The 21,840-nt window shown below is 37.4% G+C and overlaps 1 protein-coding gene across 1 annotated transcript; it reads right to left on the reverse strand.

Annotated features, from left to right (window-relative positions):
- Positions 1-331: 331 nt before the first annotated feature.
- jcada (junctional cadherin 5 associated a) lies at positions 332-20,547 on the reverse strand. Its single transcript, XM_077200942.1, has 4 exons — positions 20,357-20,547; positions 9,554-10,055; positions 3,241-7,286; positions 332-2,487 (listed from the first exon to the last, which is right to left on the reverse strand). Exons 2-4 carry the CDS (start codon positions 9,904-9,906, stop codon positions 2,453-2,455), a joined length of 4,434 nt encoding a protein of 1,477 aa, XP_077057057.1. The 5' UTR covers positions 9,907-10,055; positions 20,357-20,547; the 3' UTR covers positions 332-2,452.
- Positions 20,548-21,840: the final 1,293 nt, after the last annotated feature.

A 21,840-nucleotide genomic window follows, 5' to 3' on the forward strand; every position in this document is an offset into this window, starting at 1 on the left:
GAATCTACGAACCGTGACAAAAATAAGGAATTTTGAATAATGACAAAAAGGTTTTCTTTATTACTTGGCAACAAATGTGTTTGATTATCATGTATATGTTTGTTTCTAGGAAGGTTTCAAATTTATTTACACATTAATGAAATGCATTGCAAAAGAGAATCATCTTCTTCTTTTTTTCAGAAGAATGTAAGCGCTTTTATAGTCCAAACATGTGAATTGTGTTTTGTTTTATATATGACTCTTTATAAACCTGTTAAGGAGGAAACAAGCAAATTGTTTCTGCTTTCTATGTAACAGATTAAATTATTAATAGATGAAAATAAAACAACAGTCCATGCAAGGAGTTTATTAATGAGCAATCTACTAATGTACAAAAGAATTTCCTCTCAAACATTTCATTCACATTCACCCAATACTTCAAAGACACAAGTACTGAGGTGCACAGTAAACTTTCTGTAAAATCTTTAAAAAAATAGCTGGTTTGGAATTTAAATATTGTTCAAAGCTTTTTTTAGCAGGATAAAAATGTGCACAATGTAATATAATGAATATATTTTAATGTAGTACCAAATGCTATTGTATGCAAAACATTTTTCCTGACCCTAGTTTACATCTTTTATCTCATGCAGAGAAGGCAAATAAGTTCCAACTCAATACAAAATAATCATGTACAGTTTCTGTATGAAAATAGAAAAAGATATTAAATGCCATATACGTTATATGCAACAATATAATCATCTGTTTTGAAAAACAAAATTGTACAAAATGGTATAAACAATCAAGGACTACTTACAAACAAAAATGTGATGCCAACTTACAAAAAGTAAATGTGATTAATGCTAAGTCTTATTTTTTCCCTATCCACTGACTACATAACATCTTTTTCATGAATTCATGGTTTATTATAATTCTGCTTATGGCAAATATTAATAGTAATATTACTATAACATTATAGTATTTGCACACTTTATCCACAACAATAACTATATTCACAGTAAATGGAGGCAATGACTTTACTGGAGTTTTTGGCAGAGACCACTATTTCCATTTTTTTTTATGCGCTAATTTGTTTTTACTTAAATTAATTTTAGTGCACTTTGGACTGCATTTATAAAAACCATGTGATGGAAATATCATTGGGCAACTGTTGTCCACCTCAACTCAACTATGCAAGTACAGTCATAACAGAAAGTAACCAAGCAATTACAAGGGTAAACTAGTTTACAAGCACTACATCTGGTAGGTATACTCACAATATGAGTACATTTTTAGAACTGAGGTGGACTTAAGATTCAGAATACTTCATTTGTGCATAAAGAAACAACAATTTCTGACATCTGTCACGCCACATGGCACAATAAAAGAATCATTCATTGCCAGAGTAATACAAGATAACAGACATTCCGATATGATATATCCATAATGATTGTAATCAAGCAAACAAACTCATCACAAGGTAAAATAAAACCCACTTTTTCAAATATATTTCATCTGTACAGATTGTTGATAGCTTGATAAAAATAAATACATTTTTCTTCTTTTTTTTTGATTGGATTTTGTGGTGAGATGATACATTGTCAGATTACCACTCTGAAAATCTCAAACTGCATATGAGATGTGAAAACTCTTAAGTGCAGGGAGTAATTTTAAAACAATTACTACGGAAACTAAAATCACTGCAGTTAAGATTAAAGTTGCTGTAGACCAAGATTTAACACAAAATATCTTTAAATCTTTGCCTCTCTTCACCTTTCTTCTTAGCTGCCTCTTTTGGGTAAAAGCATCCTATTCCATAATTTGCAAAAATAATAATAATAATTTTGTATTGCAGTTTTACCACATGGTTTCTCCAACCTGTAAAACAGATAATCAAACTTTCCTTTTAACATTTCTTACAAAAATATTTTTCTGTGATTAAAAGCATAGTGTAATGTCACTGATTCAGCTGCTACCTCGCCAGTCCAGTTCATTGCTTTGTTACATCAAGGCCTCTCTCCTTTCTCTCATTGGTAATACTGCAGAAAATGAGAAAGTGCACGCTTTTGTGTTTTTCTTGTTGCTGTTGGCACCATGACCCTGTGTTCAGTGAAAGCCCAACAGAACTCCAGCATTTGCTGGTGCAGAGAAACTTTAGAAAATTATTAAGTCTATACAGACTGATTTGTAGCTATTTCTGTAATATCTGAGCTTTACTTGATATACATTATATATTCATATCTCATTGATAGACATCTTAGCTATTCCAGCCATTACACAGTCATAGAAATTCCCAGGATTAATAGTCTTAATACTGTAGGTGACATGAAGTCCATCAGCCTGCTTATAAACTTCTCTGACTATTTTTAATAAAATGAGTGGTTCTAGCCTACATCATTCTCAGTTTCAGATGAGTGTTTGTTTACAGCCTGTATTCCAGTAAAAGTCACAGGGTTTGCTCTGACCATGTCCAAGTTCAGACTCTCTCCACATGACTGGGGTCGTATCCATCTGAAAACAAATAAAAATGATATTAATCACTTTGACTCAAAACCAAAGAAAGACATAATATGTCTACTAGAAAAGGAGATCAATATCAGTTTAGAGTAAACTTCTTTTTTGAAAAATATAATATAATATAATATAATATAATATAATATAATATAATATAATATAATATAATATAATATAATATAATATAAATGTTTTGGTCCATTATCTATTCTCGCCTGATTTGTTATGGCAATGAGTATATATCATACCACGCTTCCCTCTTGTGGTGAAAAAAACTCATTGCTCATTGTCCTCAAGTATTAAGACCAGTTATTGTGGCTTGGCAACTCATCATGCTACAGAATATGCCAGGGGAAAAAAACAATCATTATTTCCACTGGAAGTTGATTATCTGTCCAGTTTTTTTGTTGTATACCACACCAATTAATTCATGTTGCTTAAGGTGACCTTTCCTAGTAATGGACTACGCATAATAGAGATCACACAATACACAAAGCAAAACTGTAATATGGGAAGCAGACTGCTATGAAGTGTTTAACTATTACAAACTAAACATAAGCTAAGCTGACTGTTTGCCAACTATTGCCAACTATTATCAATATCTTTATTAGGAACTATTAGGAAGCTAAGATGTATCTACTCTTTAATGCAACTGAGAAAATCTTGTTTCCATATATGATTAAAACATTTTATATAGCATTTAATTAAAAATGTTTTTAACGTTATGAATGCTGAATTTAGTGTACTGACCTGAAATAAACAGCTTGCCATCATCCTCTATGGCAGACATTGTATTATCCATGTTGAATCCTTGTGGCAGAGTGATCTCTCGCTTTGCTACCATGCCACTACGGGGTAGTGGGATTGGACGTGCCATAGTCTTTGGTTGCTGCGTTGATCTGGGTTGTATCAGCTCTTCAGCTGACACTTCCTCTTGAACCCTTTCCTCATCCTCTTCTTGCATATAACTTGTCATGTCTTTGTTTTCTCCGAATGCATTCTCACCATATTGGTTCTCTTCCACTAGTGTTTCATCCACTTTTGTTGATTCTTTTATATCTCCCTCTTCTTCCAAGTCTGTCTCTTTGGCCAAGGTGATCCTGGTGATAGTTCTCACTAATGACTGAGAGCTTTCTTCTTTTGCATAGACATCGTACTCCAGGGACGCTAGATTATTTGTGAATGAGGGGGGCAGAGGAGATGAGCAATAAACCTGCAACTGATCCTGTGGCGCTTCTGTTATCTCATTATTAACTGTCTCCTTCTTGTTTCCCTTACCTACACTAAGAGTCAATTCCTCATCCTCGGCCAGTGGAAGCGACAAGCATAAGTTACTCGGAGGAAACTCTGGCAGCTCCAACACTGAAGAGACTCTCTGGCAGTGCTTGTCAGCACTAGGTAAATTTCCAGACTCCTCTGCTAGTCCTACCTCTGACACGTCTCCATGACTTTCCATAGACCTATCTAGTAGGTCTTTACCATAGACCTCCTCAAACTCTCTACTGGCATTCTGCGTCCCCTCCTTTAAACACATCTCTTTGGTTTGTGTTGCCAAAGCTGGAGCATCTGTGGTTATCAAATTACTTTCTACTGGTTTGCCATCAACCTGATCAACAACCAATGCTTCAACTGGCACATCAATGCCGAGAATTCTGGCAGCCCTTTGTTCAATGGATTCATTTTCAGGAATGCCTTTGGCACACTGGACTTCGTACAGATTACTTAGGTCTTCGGTCTGCATACTGTTGGCCTTCTCTTGACTCAAAAGAGTCTCAAGATGTTCATCTGCCAAGGTCTTTTCATTACTCCAGCTCATATAATCAGAATAAAAACTTTCGTCATCATCATCGTCCTCAAAATTTGGCTTAAACCTACAATGAAGACTCTTGATCACATGGATGCGTGAGGACCTCCCTGATATATTAACCTCTGTGCTTTCTCTCCCAGCTTCCTTTTTGAGGGCTTTGGAGTTGAAGGCATTATTATTGTTCAAGCTTTGAGTACCATTGGCAAACTCAGGGCTGTGCCTGCTCAGATCTCCGCTACTGTCTGATGATGTAATCTGCAAGGTCTCACACATCTCTGAGTTATCTGAAGGGCTGGTTAACATAGGTGACTCAGGACTCAGGCATGTGGGGGATCCAGAGGTCACAGTGTCAGGAACGGCAGTGTATACTGTTAAACCAACATCCTTAAGCATACACTCCTTTGGCACTGGGATATCCTGCCGATGCATCTCTGGATCTGTGTCCTCACTATGCAGAATCTCAAAGTTGACATAATTATCAGTTTTAGTGACAGGTATCTCTTGCATACGGCTGTCTACCTTTGGCTTGGACAAATAACTTTTTGTTCCTTTGTAATCTGGATGGCCTCTGTTCCCTGAATTGGACTTTACATTTAAGTTATTGCTTTTGAGTTGTGTCTCTGTGACCTGCACTATATGTGAATGCTGAACAGTTTCTTCCTTCACGTGAACTGGGGTGTTTTCTTGTTTTATATTGTTGACCTCTCTGCTTGTGTCACTCAGCTCCAAAATACTATTCAATGCATCATCCAGCTCCTCTATATTTTGGTCAACATTTGGATACTTCCCAGTATGATCCTGTATTTCCTTATTAAAAGACTCAAGCTCCCCAATAGCATCCCATTTTCGTCTGTTCACTGGCTTTAGCAAGAACTGTCCAAAAACTTCTTGACCATCTTCTGTTTGCTTGGTCTTTCTCAGCAAAGGTTGACGGTCTGGAGATGGTGGAATTGATGCTGACTGGGGTAGAGTCGGGCTCCTTATACTTGAACTACTTCCATTCCCAGTTCTGGAGAATGCACTGTTGCTGGAAGAATTGAGATCCTTTTGACCTATCATGGGATATCCGTAGTTGGCACTACAGTCTGTTCCATTATCATTATCAGTGATTGTGTAACTGGAGGGATGGTCATTTGCAGGAGGATGGGTATTTCTGGAAACTTCCGGAGAGCCCGTCTGAGTTTCCTGGTTTCTGTACTGATCTCCAGGCCAGGATCCTGCATAGAAAAATTCATTGTCTTGACTTGGATCAAGTGACCTAGTATCTACAATCTCTTTCCCTGAAGGGGAACTTTTAATTGACAGGGAGCTGCTGGACTGTATATGTGTCTCTTTGCTTGATGTTTTTATAAGGTTTTGGTTGTCATGCTGCACCCCTGTGTTTTCTATTGAATTAATCACTTTTTGATTGTTATTTGGATCAGAGACACTTTTGTTTGCTTTCATACTAATAGGGACAGAAACCAGGCAAAACATTGTCTCTTTCAGCTTCTTTTTTGAGTTTTTCTTGTTCTCAGCCACAGTTTTTGCCTCAAATTTCTTTACTTGTGTCACTGTCTCAATCAAACCCTGGTCTGAGCTGGAGTTTTGTTGCATTGTCATCTGAATAGCAACTATATTGCCATGAGCAGCTGGATGCCTGTTGCAGTTTTTGTCAGGTATTGTGTTTGAATTTTCCGTCTCCTTCAACACTTCCGTGTGCATACTGTCCTCATTAACAGAGACACTAATATTGCTTTTACTTGGTTCAGTGTGGTCAAAGTGTTTCTCTGTGAGAGAAAAGGCACTGTCATTAGACTTCTCAGATATGAGGTTGACCGGAATCTCATTTCTGATGTTTCTGATTTTGTCTGCATCCGTTAAAGAGTTCCCATCTACTCCTGCTCCTGAAATGTGTCTGACACGGGGGTCATCAAAGGGAATGTACTGAATGTTACCCATCCGTTCTTCACTGTAGCCAGGATATGCCTGTCTCCTGCAGGGCATACTTCTTCTTCCATCTCTGTAATGGTCTGGCCAAGCCATCCCAGTTTGCCTGATAAACCATTCCTGCACTTCTGTCATGGCAGAGCCCTGCATATATGGGTCACCTCTATACTGGTGGTTAGCCATTGAAATAGGATAAGTTCTGTGACCCCCTTTAACTATAGACTGCCTCCTGTATGATGGAGGAGGGATATAACCAGGGGGCTCTACACCAGAACCGCCAAGTTCTTGTACAAAGTACTCTTGCCTTGAGAAGGGCAGTGGAGTTCTGTCTCTGGCACGAGGAACAAGCTCCCCTGTGAGCATCTCTGCACTCCCACGCATCTGCTGGTGGACTTCGTAAGATGGAGGTCTGAGAGGACGGCTGAATCTGGGTTTTGGTAGTGGTGCGGACTGTGCTCCTGATCGGTCAGTCCACCGTAGCCTGCACTCTTTATCATTAAGATGCCGTCCATGAGGGTCTTGTGTGTGGTGGCCATTTAACTTATAGCTCCCATGTGAATCTTGCCCAGCAGTTGGTATGCTGAAGTACTGGTGGCTTTCAGATTGCAGAGCCATTCTGGGCAGTGACTGGGACTTGTTTTTGGTTCTTGGTGGAACAGCTCCTTCAGCAGTTCTTGGCCTACGTTGCTCCTGTGCCACCTCGTTTTCAGATGGATGACAGCTCATACTGGTCATTGGACGCCACTCCTCTGTTCCCAAACTTTGGTACTTTCTTTCAGCAGCAACTCTCCACACGTGGAGGGCCATCTCTCTCTCTCTGGCACGTGCACTCTCTGCCCGCCGTTGTCTTTCACGGTTATGTTCCTCTGTGCTCAAGGCGGATTCTGGCCTCCGCTGCATGCCCTCTGGTTTGTTGGGAATCCCTCCTCCCCTTCCACGTGGGTCGCTGAAGTCTGCATAATCCAGAAGCACACTAAAGTCCTGACCTCTTCTCCGCCAGTAGGACACATCCTGCTCAGATCTAAGCTGAGAATGTATTCTTCTGTGGGTCTCAAAAAACCTGCATTAAAAACACACAGATGGAATTAAATAAATAGAGGTCAGCTGTTATATTTGATAAGCCATTTTTTGACAGGCAGTATTTATAGGACTTGAGGATGTGACTTTGTTTAACTATAAATTTCTTGTTTATATTAAGAAATATTAATAGCAACATATTGATTCATTCTGTCAGTAGTTTTCAACTTTATGTTAGTGGTCCAGACACAAAAATGATTTATACAAATAATAAACTGACAATGAGATTGTTTCTAGTTATATACAATATAAAAACGTGAATATACTTCAAAGTGAAGAAGGCAAATTCTGAGAAAAGCTATTGAAAGTGGATCGAACCGAGCACCGCAACACACATGTGGTTAATCACCGGTAGGGGGAGTATACACTCATGATGGGGAGGAGAAAGAGTGAGCAAGATTTGAAGAAAGAAGATTTGAAGAAAGACTGTAGAAAGAGAGATGGCTGAGAGACATTACAAAAGAGGAAAGGTCAATGAAATTTCACTGGAAAAAGAAGGGTTATGATAAGAGCTTTAGGACTGATATTAGAAAAGATTTCCAGCGCTGGAAAGACCTACGCGGGAAGGCCTGGGTGCAGATGCATAGGCAGCGTTGTTTCTGCTCCATACATGAGTAACATTGGTTTTGCTATGTTTCATAGAACCAAGATATGCTGTTGTTGTGATGTTAGCTATAGTAACAGGACAGTTTTGAGTGTCATTGTTTGTCTGGAGCTGGTGTCCACTTACTTGTATATACTCTTGTGTACTGTATGTTCGTTTTTTTCTCATCTTTGCTTTATTTTTCGTAAAGCATTATTTTGCATTGCTTCAGCTATGATAGAGAGACACCCACTCTTGCATTGCATTTTTGTGCATTTTGGGGGCGGAGTAATGATGACTGTTGATTTCAAATATGATTTTAAAAAATGTTTCTCAGGAGTTCAAATCCCACAGCACACAGGCAGCATCACACTAACATTAAGAGAAGAAGGTGCATGCTGACAATGATGTCAACAAAGCAGACGACCTCAAAGGGCCCAATAAACTGGGAGGTTTTAATGGTGCAAACACATCAAAATTAATTTGCATTTTATCTTAAGCAGGAACATGACTAACTTGTGTGGTGCAAAATGTTGAGTCAGCACTGAAGGTCTGTTCTCTCATCCAATATCTTGGCAGCAGTGAGCATATGATCTGCATGTTAAACAATTCTGACCTGCACTCATGGAAGGATAATCTAGCTTAGTAACAGTCACAGCAGTGGAGCTGCTTCCTGCCCTGAACTGCTGAGTATCAAAACATGTGACATGCAATTATTAAAAGTACACTACCTTGATAGTATGCCAATAATTGTCAAAAGAGACATATCTATCCATCTATCTATCTATCTATCTATCTATCTATCTATCTATCTATCTATCTATCTATCTATCTATCTATCTATCTATCTATCTATCTATCTATCTATCTATCATTAAAAATCTATGACACAAGGACATCATGACTGACTAACTGATGAATGTAAGGACAAAATGAGATTTTACAAAATTCGTAAGGAATATTAAGCATTCTCATGTAATTTTTCTTATTCTTTGAATTAATCTTTGAAGCTGCTCTGCGACAATGCAGCAGGCAGAATTCAGTAGTTCACCATGTTTTATTAATAATGCTGTTATATAAGAGATTGTTATAAGGAATGCAATATTGATCTGACAAAGGGCTTATGGCCATGGGACATGTGGTTTACTGCTGGCTGTACTTGCAGAACTGAGCATGCTCAGTAGGGGGTGCTGTGGGCTTTCAGACAACATTGATGTTTATTCCACTACAGTCCCGTGTGAAATGAGAGGAAATAAAAACCGCACTGCACATAAACATATTAATGAATTCATCTGCTACAGGGGGAGTGAGGTAGGAGAGAGTGCAGGGAAATGAGTGAGACTGAGGAAACGGAGTACATAAAAATGTAGGAAGTACAAAGAGAATGACGTGAGGATGAAAGAAAGTGCAAACAAAAAAATAAGAAATGGAGGAAGAAAGGCGACAGGGGAGGAATTAAAAGAAAAGAAAAAAGGAAAACTGGGATCTGTCCTAGTGCAAAAGTGAAGTCCTTGACAGCTCCTACCTTTACGTAACACTCTTCATCATGCAAGACAGCTTAAACCTCAGATCAAAGGAACGAATGAAAAAGAAGGAAAGACAGCAGCAATACAGAAATGTTGGACAGAAGATGAAGAGGTCAAAAACAACTCATGAGCACAACTCACCCACTGTCCGTGGTCATGCTGTCTTCTGGCAAACGTCCATCTCCTAGATTACCGTTGTCCACGTCTTGTGTCCTCTGCTTCCTGACCCTGTTTTCAGTGTCACCGGGGAATCCCCTGGCAGGAGCTTGTCTGATAACTCCATCGCTGTAAACATGGTCCCCCTCGTAGCCATTCACGCCGCTGTGTCCTTTCCGCTTCTCAGCGATTTCACACCGGCTGTCGCTTCGTGACGGCAGACATTTCTCATAGGTTGCAGGGTGGGGAGAAGACGACTGTGAGACGGGGACATTGTTGCTGTTCCTTTGTGGGACTTTGTATCCATGAGAGATGAGAAGGTCTTCCACGCTGTACATGGCTACACGGTGTGTTTATGCTTTTAGTGGTGTGTGTGTGTGTGTGTGTGTGTGTGTGTGTGTGTATGTGTCCGTGCGAGTCTCAGTTGAATTCCACTCCTAGTCCAGATGAGGCAAGCTCATGAACAGCTGCACAGGAGAGGCCATCGCTGTGAAAGAAACGGGACAGAGGGGAGGGAGACAGAAAGAGAGAGAGAGAGAGAGAGAGAGAGAGAGAGACACAGATGAAGTTAAAATGATTATCTCTCACAGTCTTTTTCATAAGAGGATTGCTGCTCACAGCCAAAACAAAAAGGTCCTATCTTGCCACGAGAGAAACGATTCGTATTGCTGTCGGTCTCTCTATTCACTGACCCAGTCTTCTCTTCTCCCATCTGCCCCCTCTTCTCTTCTTTCCTCTGTTCTTTATCCAGAAGGGAAATCTCTCTCAGAATGACTGACTATCCATTCTTAGAAACTTTATCTTACCTAGGTGTGGAAAAAAATCTTGAGCCACAATACCGACTTTAGCAATCGAGTAGTTGTTATAAAGACTTTATAAGGACTTTATAATATACAAGGATAGAAAAACCTCAAATCACTTACAATGGAAAGAACAGATTAAACAGTAGTAGGCCTACTGGTGTAGACAACAGGTAACCAAAACAAAACCTGCCTTGAAAAGTCTGAGCAAAACTAAGGAAAAGAGGTTACCTAACCTGTCCTAAACACAAACACACTCTGAGAGAGTAAGAGAAAACAAAATTGCCTGAAATCTCCCAGCATTGTAAGTATTACAGTTATTTCATTGATCTGCTGAGGGTGAAGTCCAAATGGTAGACTTCCACAATACCTGAATGTTCTCACAGCTTTGCATGCTGACTGATTCTGTAATCTCCCTTAAACAAGCTAAAGCACAATCTTTTATGGATCATAAAATACATGATTAGGCCTAGTTATAAAATGTAGTCAATGAGAATTATCACCCCAATCGATAAAAACACCCACAACCTTGCTATTATGAATTATTATTTTCTACTATGTTACAATTTTACATGTTAGAAGATATGGACTGAGATTGAGATTTTACTGATGGCACTGAAACAGATAGGCATATTTTCATTCCACATTTCTCCAAAAGAAAATGTCTGTTTTGATCTAAATGATGTTTGTCAGAAGTTGAAGGAAGCAGTTAGCAGAGGTATGACTTTTACATTTTCACACTTTCCAACCCAGATACTCCAGACTGATCCACATTCACCATTAAAGGCCCTTAGAGAGAACTGCCTCTCACAGCATCATCTAGCACACACAGAGGTAAAAAAAAATACACCAAGGAAGAGTTTCCATCTTTACTGCCACATGGAAAATTCTTAATGTGAATTTTTATCAATGACATTCATTAACACTAGTCATGTCTTTCAGAAACATTTAGTCCACCTGCAAACACACACACACACACACACACACACACACACACACACACACACACACACACACACACACACACACACACACACACACACACACACACACACACACACACACACACACACACACTCACACACACACACACACACACACTAATCAAATAATTAAATTTGTGGCACTGATCATGTGAAATCCTTTGTACAGTCGTTCAGATGTTATTCACTTGAAGCAAAAGATGCTCTTTGGGTAATTCTCAAATAATGCTGGATAATAAGATCATGGGTTTTACACAAACTTCTGTGGTTTATATCAGCTGCTGAGCTGCTGTCTTTTAAGTCCCCATAAAATCAAAATTCTTATATTTAAATATTTATAAATAATTTATCCGTGCACATCATTATTTTTTCATTCATGCACCATATTAATCTTTAATTAAAAACATTAACTTTCCCTCCCCCTCGATGACATATCTCTTCTCTGATGATGCGTGCACTGGATTGAGAGGAGGGCAATAATCCCTCCCCTCCAGCAACCTGTCACTCACATGACATCACAGCAATTAGCAAATGACAACAATCCAATCAATTCCAGATGGACAAAATCATGTCATGCACTAAACAAAAATCTCGTTCGAGAAGAAAGAAGCTTTTTCATTCGGATTTACGTCACAATAGGGAAGAAAAGACCCCAAATATCTATGTTTTCATCCCATTGCAACACAATAAATTGAAAAGCCTAAGACTTGGGCAAAAAGTGGAAACAATTCAAGCCAGGTCCATGGAGACTCTAAATAGCATAGAAATGTCTGCCTGCTTCAGAGCACAGCTGACGTTTTCTCAATGACAAACTGCCTCTTAGAGCATGAGTAAATTCATAAAATTGCAGATACGTGATATAGACTACATTGCTTTTTTTTATTAATGACCTGCTTTTATGGCTACCACATGTCACAAGCTAAAAATGAACAAGAGCACAGACAGACCAGTGATGTCATGAGGCTGCTCTGAGCCAAAACGCCACAATAGCAGTGAATCATTTAATTCCACGCAGATATTGAGAACTTTAGATTTCTTTTTCCAGCAATAAATGCTGAAGACCACCTCTTTGTGTCACCCACTTCAAGTAAAATCCCTTATTTGCAGCTAAATGCTAAAGATAAACCCATAAAGGTGGTGGGCCTCTTACCTCAGAGCAAACTGAACTCTTTTCCTCTATAGACTGCAAGGTTTGCCTGTGGAGCCAGCACTGCCTTCCCTCATAAATGAATCACACATTTTTAGGTCTGGCCTGCCTCACACCCCCCTCAACAGCAGTCCTGCAAAGCCCAGAGCTGCCGCCATGACAGTTTGGTGTCAACTCTTTATTCTTAGACTTAGTCAGATTTGTGTTATTTGTGTTTGTAAAAGAAAAAAAAAACCAAAAGAGAAAGCCCAATAAAAATAAAACAAAACAAAATACATTTTCACTCAGTATCAGACAAATGTACTGAATTTTTGCTAAACTTTTTTTTATAAAAGTTATAATGCAAAAGTGTGATTAGGATGTACAGCAAGCTCCATTGACTGGGAATTGAGTAAAAAAAAGTTGGACTTGTCAGACGAAAAAGAAAGTCAGAAGTGGCTCAAAGACCATATTTTTTATTCTTTGAAATAACATAAATCAATGCATTGTGACCATTAGACCAGGAACATGTATTAGAGAGTAAATAAGGTCAATTTTGATTTCATGTTAACTTCCAGTCTCTGGAGTGACAGAACAACTGCGATGAAGCTCGTGATGAACGACCTCATCAAACTAATGTCTCCTCACAGATTGCCTAATAAGTGCCATAAACATGAACGTAATGGCCAACGCAGTTTTAAGCCTGAGAGCACAGCCACTGTACCATGACACAGCATCATCTCATTCAATGAGTCAAATGTAAATAGGGATTCTGAGTGTCTATGGTTAATCAAAATAATATGTTTTATAACAAACAATACAATGTCCACCCTGTCCTATAAAAAGTCCTTTCAGTGCCTCACCCCTTCATTGTTCAGTCCATCCACAAGGAACTCCTACACTGTCCCTTAACAGGCACGTGTTCACACTCGGACAACAGGCGCTTCATCGTAAACACTGTGACATCATCACTTTTGACCTCTTCTTCCTGAGGATGTGTGCACATTTCAAGAGACAGGGGCAGATGGCTTGAATAGGCCTGTGCTGGTCTTTAACATTTACATTTAGTAATTTAATAGATTTTCCATATATTTAATAGAATGGTAGACATACACTTACTTTCACAAGGTTAAAAGTCAATAAGATTTTATTTTTAGAAAGTAATTAATACTTTTGCTCAGCAAGAATGCATTAAAGTGACAGTAAAGACTTTTACATTGTTATAAAAACAATCTATTTCAAATAGCGCTCTATTAATCACATCTAACATAAAAGTTTGTGTTTATAAAATATATATGTGTGTATATATATTCAACATAGTTATATGTAAATTATATATATATATATGTGTGTGTGATGAAGAGTCAGAGGCGTTCGGATCCATGTGCAATCACTTTAATGATGAACTCAAACAGACAGAAACAGAGAAAGCACAGAGCTGAGAAATATACAGGGGCATTCATCAAAGAATCCTGAACAAATGTATCACAGTTTCCAAAAAAATATTAGGTGGCAAAACTGTTTTCAACATTGATAACAAATAGAGATGTTTCTTGAGCACCGAAGCATCATATTAGAATGATTTCTGAAGGATCATGTGACACTGAAGACTGGAGTAATGATGCTGACAATTCAGCCTTGCACAGGAATAAATTACATCATAATTACAGAAACAGTTATTTTAAATTATATATTTAAATTATATTTGATAATATTACTGTTTATTTACTGCATTTTGATATAAGAGACTTATTTCTGAAATATAAAAAAACTGGGTGAACCAGAGCAGTACAAAAGCTAATGCAAAAGAGAATAATGGAGGAAGTGAAGAAAGATTTATTTAACGTATATTTAATTTAGTGCTTGCTGATGATGTCTATGCCTTCAGGTTTTTTTTTTAAAGTATGTGATGGTCATAGTTGCAGCCAAATTATTTATGCCTCTATTCTCTTAGTGACAGACCAAAGGGTCTAAAAAAACATTAAACAGCTCTTGTTTTGTTTGAGCTGTGGTCATGGAGCCATTTTGCTTTCTTTGAAAAGGGGGGTTTCAAACAATAGCCTACAAGTATGGTGTCACTAGCAGCACTAAAGAAATGTTTTCAAAAGTCTGGTAATTCAATTGGCAGGAGGACCAGAGGATCATCAAAGTAGGAAGTAATGCTTTTCCAGGCTGGAACTAACCACAGCTGAACAGTAGAGAGTCAAACCTACAGTACAACTCAGTTCTCCCAGTTCTCTAACAACCCTGAAAAATACTACATTTAGAATTTACCAATAGACAAAGTTACAATAGACTGTGTAAGATCTAGATCTACATGCAATCTTTATTAAATTTGTTCCAACAGATTAAAAAAGTTCCTAAAGAAATTTAATCTACTCGTCATTTAAATCTAACTAAAGAGCAGTTTCTCTCCTCGCAGTCCTGAAATGTGTTGGCTCAAAATGAGGTCTTTGTATCAGTGCTTGAACATACTGTCAAGGTCAACTGCTGCTCTGTCTTGTGCTATTAATGTGGCAATTTAAACTGAAAAGAATGGTCAGCACTTCAATGAAACAAATCAAAATTGATATGTCTATTAAAATATATGCCTGCGACTGTCACTAATGGGTGACCTTTTTCAATGTCATTTGAGACATTCGTGATTTGTACGCCCAATCTTCTTGTTTATGTCAGGAAGCACATAGGCCTTCAGAAAGATGATCCAAGATCCAAAACCTAATCGTGAGGGGGAAAATGGTTATGTTAGGCCTTGTAGAAGGTTCACTGATTGACCAAGGACATCTACAAAAGCATGCTTATAAAAAGCTACAATCAAACAACACACAGAGTACGACTTATTCATGGTCTTAACACTGACGATAAGTATGACTTACTCACAACAGGGTTTCTAATGAACTAACCCACATGGCTGTACATAATTCGAGTGAGGAGACTTGACTTACAGAGAGATGACAGTGACAAGGTTTATCAGTTAAAAACACTCTGATCAAAGGACTGGCATACACAAGCATTCTGCTAATTACGCTCCTATCCTGCCAAAGAATATGATCTCAAATGAAGGGGAAGAAGCTTAGAGATGTTTCAAAAAACACCACTGTGTTAAACAGCACAGACAGGAAAACGTGGTGACTATACACCATCACTGAAACTGCAATTGCAAATAAAAGCCTACAATGTATTATTAACAAATAAATGGCAAAGTAATGACACTTAAAACTGAATAGCCTACCTAATACCAGTACAACAGTGCTGCTATACTTCTGCTCATATACCCTTAAAACCTTGAACAGTGAAGAAGGTTACTGTTATAATCAGAGGAAAAAAGCTGACCAGTGATCCTTATCGGTTTCTATTCCTCCCCTGAGCTTAATCATCTCAGGCTAATGTATTTGACCAGAGGAATCCATACAGGAGCATAGGAAAGTTCAGTGGTCCATCTGTTTTCCATATGAGTTTAAGGCCTCTAATCTAATGTATGACATCATCATATGCAAGAGCTATTACCAATCCTTTACCCTGGATCTCTTTTAATTACCATTAGGCCGCTATTTAATTGCACAGTTTCATCTGCAGATGGTTGCACTTAGCTTGTTAAATGTTTATCACAACCAAAATGCTTCTGATCTTAAAGCAGTTAAATTGTTGATCCACCAGCTTTCATTACTATGCAATATATAAGGAATTTGAGGGGGGAAAGCTTGTCTTTTACATATTATTGCACCCTAATGTTGACCGGTATGCAACTCAAACTCTTGCAATTAGTTTAGTAGTATATCTATCAAACTTGTGTTTTTGATAAACTGTTCTGAGGTGAATTAAAAAAAAAAAAACTTTCACCGATTTTCAAATGCAGTGTCAGAATTTTGGAACTTCAGGTATCTTCTCCTGTTCGCTTTCTGTTTTCTTTTCCAATACAGGCAAGAATTGAAAACAAACTAATACTTGATGTTATCTATTCTTTTAATGAGCAATGGCCATTCGATTACAACGATTACATTCATGATCTGAATGGGAACCTGTGCAATGATTTGCCCTATGCTACTAAAAAAAAGGAGATTGTAAGAACGTTCTCTGTTTTTTGAATAAGGCAACTCTATTCATTAATCTCTATTATGGATTAGGTCTTGTACACATTCTATGCATTAGGAGTCGACCGATATGTGATTTTCAGGGCCGATGCCGATACCGATTATTACAGATCAAGTAGACCGATAACCGATATTTTAAAACCGATATATAGCCTATGTCTGGTGTAAAAATGTAAGTTAATGTCAAAATTAAGAATAACAAAGAGTTTTGACAAATACTTTCTTTAAATTATTTTAAACATATCTTTGAATCTGAGAACTGTTAATAATAACATTATTATTATTATTATTAATAACTAAAAAAAATGTACAGGGAGCACCAAGCAGCATTCTATAAAACTTAAAGACTCTATTTTAATGGTTAAATTAAATTTTATTAATCAAAAAGCATTTCTTATTAATTTAATTAATCACTGATCAGTGCAGCAGTTCCAGTCAGCGAGTGCTGTCGGTGTGAGTGCTAAACTTTCAGTGCCTTCAGCTTTCCACATTGATTGGCCGGACTCGTGACTCCCAACAAATCAGATGTGCGGGACATTGCATTGGTCTAGTCTACAGAGTGGTGAGTTCCGACAGAGGTGGCTGCGTCAGAGCCAAATATAGCGCATTTCAAAATTAAATTATTTTATCGGCAAATCGGTTTTGAAAATGGCTGATACTGATAACCATAACAATGCTCAATATCGGCGCCAATAATCGACCAGGCTGATAATCGGTCGACCCCTACTATGCATATTTACAAATGAACACACCACTGTAAAGTGCCTAAAATTCCACTGAAATATTAATGATTAACTGAACAATTTTTAAAATTAGGAAAGAATTATGTCATCAGTCTGTTCAATAATGAACAGCCCTCATCACTTAAATGTGACTAACTGCATGTGCATCAGCGGTATCAGCACATTTCCAGGAAACAGACTCTTTTCTCCACGTACGTATCACTGCTCTGTGATTCAGCTCTCTTCCTCTTCTGTCCTTCCATTGCCCTCCCTTTCCTTTAGACTTAAGGAATACTTAAATAGACTACACTTTGAATGTACATGTTCTCAGTTCAGTGTCACTTGATGAAGATAAAGTTCTATGCTCAAGCCTGCATTTATTTGATCAAAAATACAGAAAAATGTAATATTGTGAAATATTATTACAATTTTAATATACTTTGAAAATATAATTTATTTCTGTGATGCAAAGCTGTTTTCAGCATCATTACTCCAGTCTTCATTTTCACATGATCCTTCAGAAATCATTCAGTGATTTGATACTCCGTTATTATCAATGTTGGAAACAGTGCTTAATATTTTTTTTTGGAACCTGTGATACTTTTTTTAGGATTCATTGATGAATAAAAAGTTAAAAAGAACAGCACATATTTCTAACCATATAAATATTTTTTTATTCATCAAAGAATCCTAAAAATCACAGGTTATAAAAAAATATCAAGCAGCACAACTGTTTCCAACATTGATAATAGTCATAATTATATCAATTATAATAATAAATAGTAAATGATAATGATAATAATAATAAATAATCATCAACATATTAGAATGATTTCTGAAGGATCATGTGACACTGAAGACTGGAGTATTGATGCTGAAAATTAAGCTTTAGATCAGAGAAATAAAATATATTTTAAAGTATATTAAATTAGAAAAATAAATATTCTAAATTGTAATAATATTTCACAATTATGTTTTTTCTGTATTTTTTTAAACAAATAAATGCTGGCTTGATGAACATAAGAGACTTCTTTCAAACACATAAAAATAGTAATGTTTATAATATATATATATATATATATATATATATATATATATATATATATATATATATATATATATATATGACATGTATATCTAACGATACACCAATATATTTTGTTATATTTTGCCAATATATATTTCCCTCACATTAGACCTTTGTTTGATCATTTGATCCTTTTGGCGTCAACTTGACCAATTCACATTTTGTTGTGATCAACCATTTGTTTTGTTTCTTCACCTTTTACAACAGCTTCCAACATGGAAAGCTTTATATAAAAAATGTCCCACATTTTTGCTTTTGAAAACAAAGACCTGTAAACCACATAAAGACAGATATGCTTGATTAGGTCCTTTCCTACAGCCTCTTAACAGGACCTTGGCAATCAAAAGACCTGTTGTACATTATACCAACACCACTCCAAAACATCCCTTCGGATAAGGGCTCATTCTAAACCAGACTCCTCTGCACTGCTGGCATCTAAGTCAAGGTCAACCAAAAGCAGCCCTTCTTTTGAACAGTGGCTTCCCAACTGAGTGGAGTTACCATCCGGCGCAGAGTTGTTGACCTCGCACCTCACTGTTCGCATCCCGCGAACTGACACAGGTCGCTTCCTCTGCACGTGAGACACATGCCCTTTGATGTTATTCACTATAACCAGCCAGTGTCAACACAGCAGGAAGCTGTTTGTCTGAACAGTTTAACAACAACTGCTGACACAACCAATAGAAGCTGCCTGATCTCCATTCACATAGGTATAACACGGGAATAGGCTATTATCGTTTTCAGAGAGGTCAACTTTTTTTGGGTCCCCAGTCAACTTGGTAACCTTTTTTTATTTTGTGTAAAAGTGTCAAATAGGGGCCTAACAAAACTATAACGATAAAGACATAGTTTTAAAAATCATTCTTAATTTAAAAGAATAGCAGAGTCCACGCAACAACTATAACGATAACGGTACAGAATGAAAGATGATCAGATAGAAATTAGAATCAGGTTCACAATAATTTTTTTTCTAGCTGAACATTGACAGCAACTAAGAATCCATCCTGCTTTATTTAAATCAGCAGATGATAGAACTGAAGCGCGTGTTTAAAATAAACTGTGTGGATGTGGAAGCAATATATAGTTCTTGGTGTGAACGGCCTTAACGCTAGTTCCGACCGATGTTGTTATTATCTCCCGATGAACGCGATTTGCGAGCGCCTTTTAAGTTAAAAGACATGTGGGAATTCGCTAACTTATATTGGCCTACCAAACTTATATGGTTATTGCAAAGTTTGAAAACACACTTAAAACACAGCCTGTTAATATGTACGACGAAGGCTAATTAGGGGGTTAAACAACACCACCTAATTTTGGATTGTGCGAGTGACACCAAAATAATGGCGTCAGGCGTGCGTGTAGGCTATAGCAAAACATGCATGTTGTTTTAAACATTAAATAAAGAAATAGTTGTTGTTAGCTGTGGATTTGAACATTTCTGAAATAGGATACAGAAAATCCGTCTGCACAAAACTTGACATCAAAGTTATAATGGCATGCTACGTGAAGCCCATTTCTCCTCTGCACTACACAATCTGCTCACTTCACCCTTTACCTCTCTAATGTAGCCTACACACATCTTGCGCACTGCGCCCGACCCCTGAGCACACAATTTACAGACAAGCATCAAGCTGTCTGCCTTCTGGACCATTTTTTCCCACAGCGGAAAGGAACAAATTAGCTGAAAATCACCAATGCAATTCATCTCAGTCCACAATATCATTTCAGCCGTATTCGAGGTCATTTATTCTATGATAGATGCAGGGACATTAGCCTAAGGGACGATAGATGAGACCGTTATCTCACAAGTTTATCCCTTAGACGCTTCATTCCCTGCGTTTATTGAACGTCCCGGGTCAGTGTTACTAACGTCAGCAGCTGAAATCGCGTTTAATTCGGCAAGGTCTACAAGAAAGCCTCGTCAATAAGCCCATTTTCGAATATGTTAATCAATTAAGTAAAACGGGACGTCCACGTACCTGAGATGTGCTCTTGTCGAGGACCACGTTTAGTTCCTGATGTTGTGTGCTGAATCCGCTCTGTGTTGAGCATATCTGAGGGAAAGGTTGAGCAGAGGAGAGGGAGAGAATTTAGCTCAAATGTGTCTTGTGTGTGGGTCGGCTGGCGAGGGGAATGGTTCCTCCCAGCGTGTGGGTAAACTTTTACTGACGAGACTGTAACATATCCCACCCTCCCCATCCCATCCCATTCCACTATTACACAAACCCAAACTGAGGCTTATTCATGCTGGGCATGATAACTACAACTGTTGAATAATGCATTGTCTAACAAACATTGCAAATAACCTTTCTGTCTTTTTTTTTTCACCCTGATTGGGTAAAAAAAAAAAAAAAAAAAACTTAAACAAGCTTAAGGTTGTTTTCTGGTTTGATCTCGCTCAGTCTGTCCCAGCAGACAACCATACTAAAACCTAAACAGACCAGGGAGTCGTAGACCAGCTTAAGAAGGGTTTTTAGTAGGAGATATTTGAAATAATAATATGTTAAATTACATTCATTTTGGTACTATTTTTTTAAGTTACCATGAAATCCAAATTGGCAGTTATTGTTTTTTATGGGATATTGAAGTATTTATAATAAATTATTCAAGCAGGTAATTAAAAAAAAATCGTGTGCCCTCGTATTTTCTAATAAAAAAACTTCCCCTATCGCAACATCTCTTCTCTGACGATAACATGTTGACATAACAGCAATAGAAATCACAACGATCCAACCATCCAATCAATTCCTAATCGACAAAATCAAGTCCCGCCCTACATTTTTTTAGCCTATAGCCTACATTACAATGGAAAGAAAATATCAAAACTTTTCATGACGACTTTAAGTAAATGGTCCAATTCTCTCAAAAAATGCATTTATAAAAATATCTGCATATTTTTACTTGCTTTTGTACAAAATAATAATACAAGTGCTTTATCTTTGCTTCAATTAATTTAAATAAAAAGTTAATTCATAATGCAGTAACTAAGATACGTTATTGTCATTGTACAACGAAACCCAAAAATAAAATTTGCATCTATTAATTTTAATTAATTTGACTAGCATTTAATCCATATATCTATTAATTTTATATCAGAAATGACAAAAAAAATAGATGTCCGAAACAGTATTGCAAAAAAATAGTGAGTTCATATCACAGTAGTGTCAATATATTGTTTACCATATATTTACAAAGTGTGTGTAAGCATTTGCAATTAATTAACATAGAGTATAGCATGATAGACTGCCAAAGAGAGGACCCAATCAATGACTATGTGAACAGAGACCCATCAGAGAGGTCAAAAAGGTGAATATCAGATTGAAGGCTGTATCAAATCACTGTACAGCGTCGCATGTGTAAAACAATAATCTTACCATGTGGAAACTGGAAGATTACTGTAATTTGCCCTTGAATTTGAAAAGGTCTACACAGCATTATTAGTTCAGTCATACTCGCTTTAAAT

This window comes from Siphateles boraxobius, unplaced genomic scaffold (assembly GCF_051911475.1).
Source record: "Siphateles boraxobius isolate OS27281-9 unplaced genomic scaffold, OSU_SipBor_1 46, whole genome shotgun sequence".
In the NCBI taxonomy this organism is placed as follows: domain Eukaryota; kingdom Metazoa; phylum Chordata; class Actinopteri; order Cypriniformes; family Leuciscidae; genus Siphateles; species Siphateles boraxobius.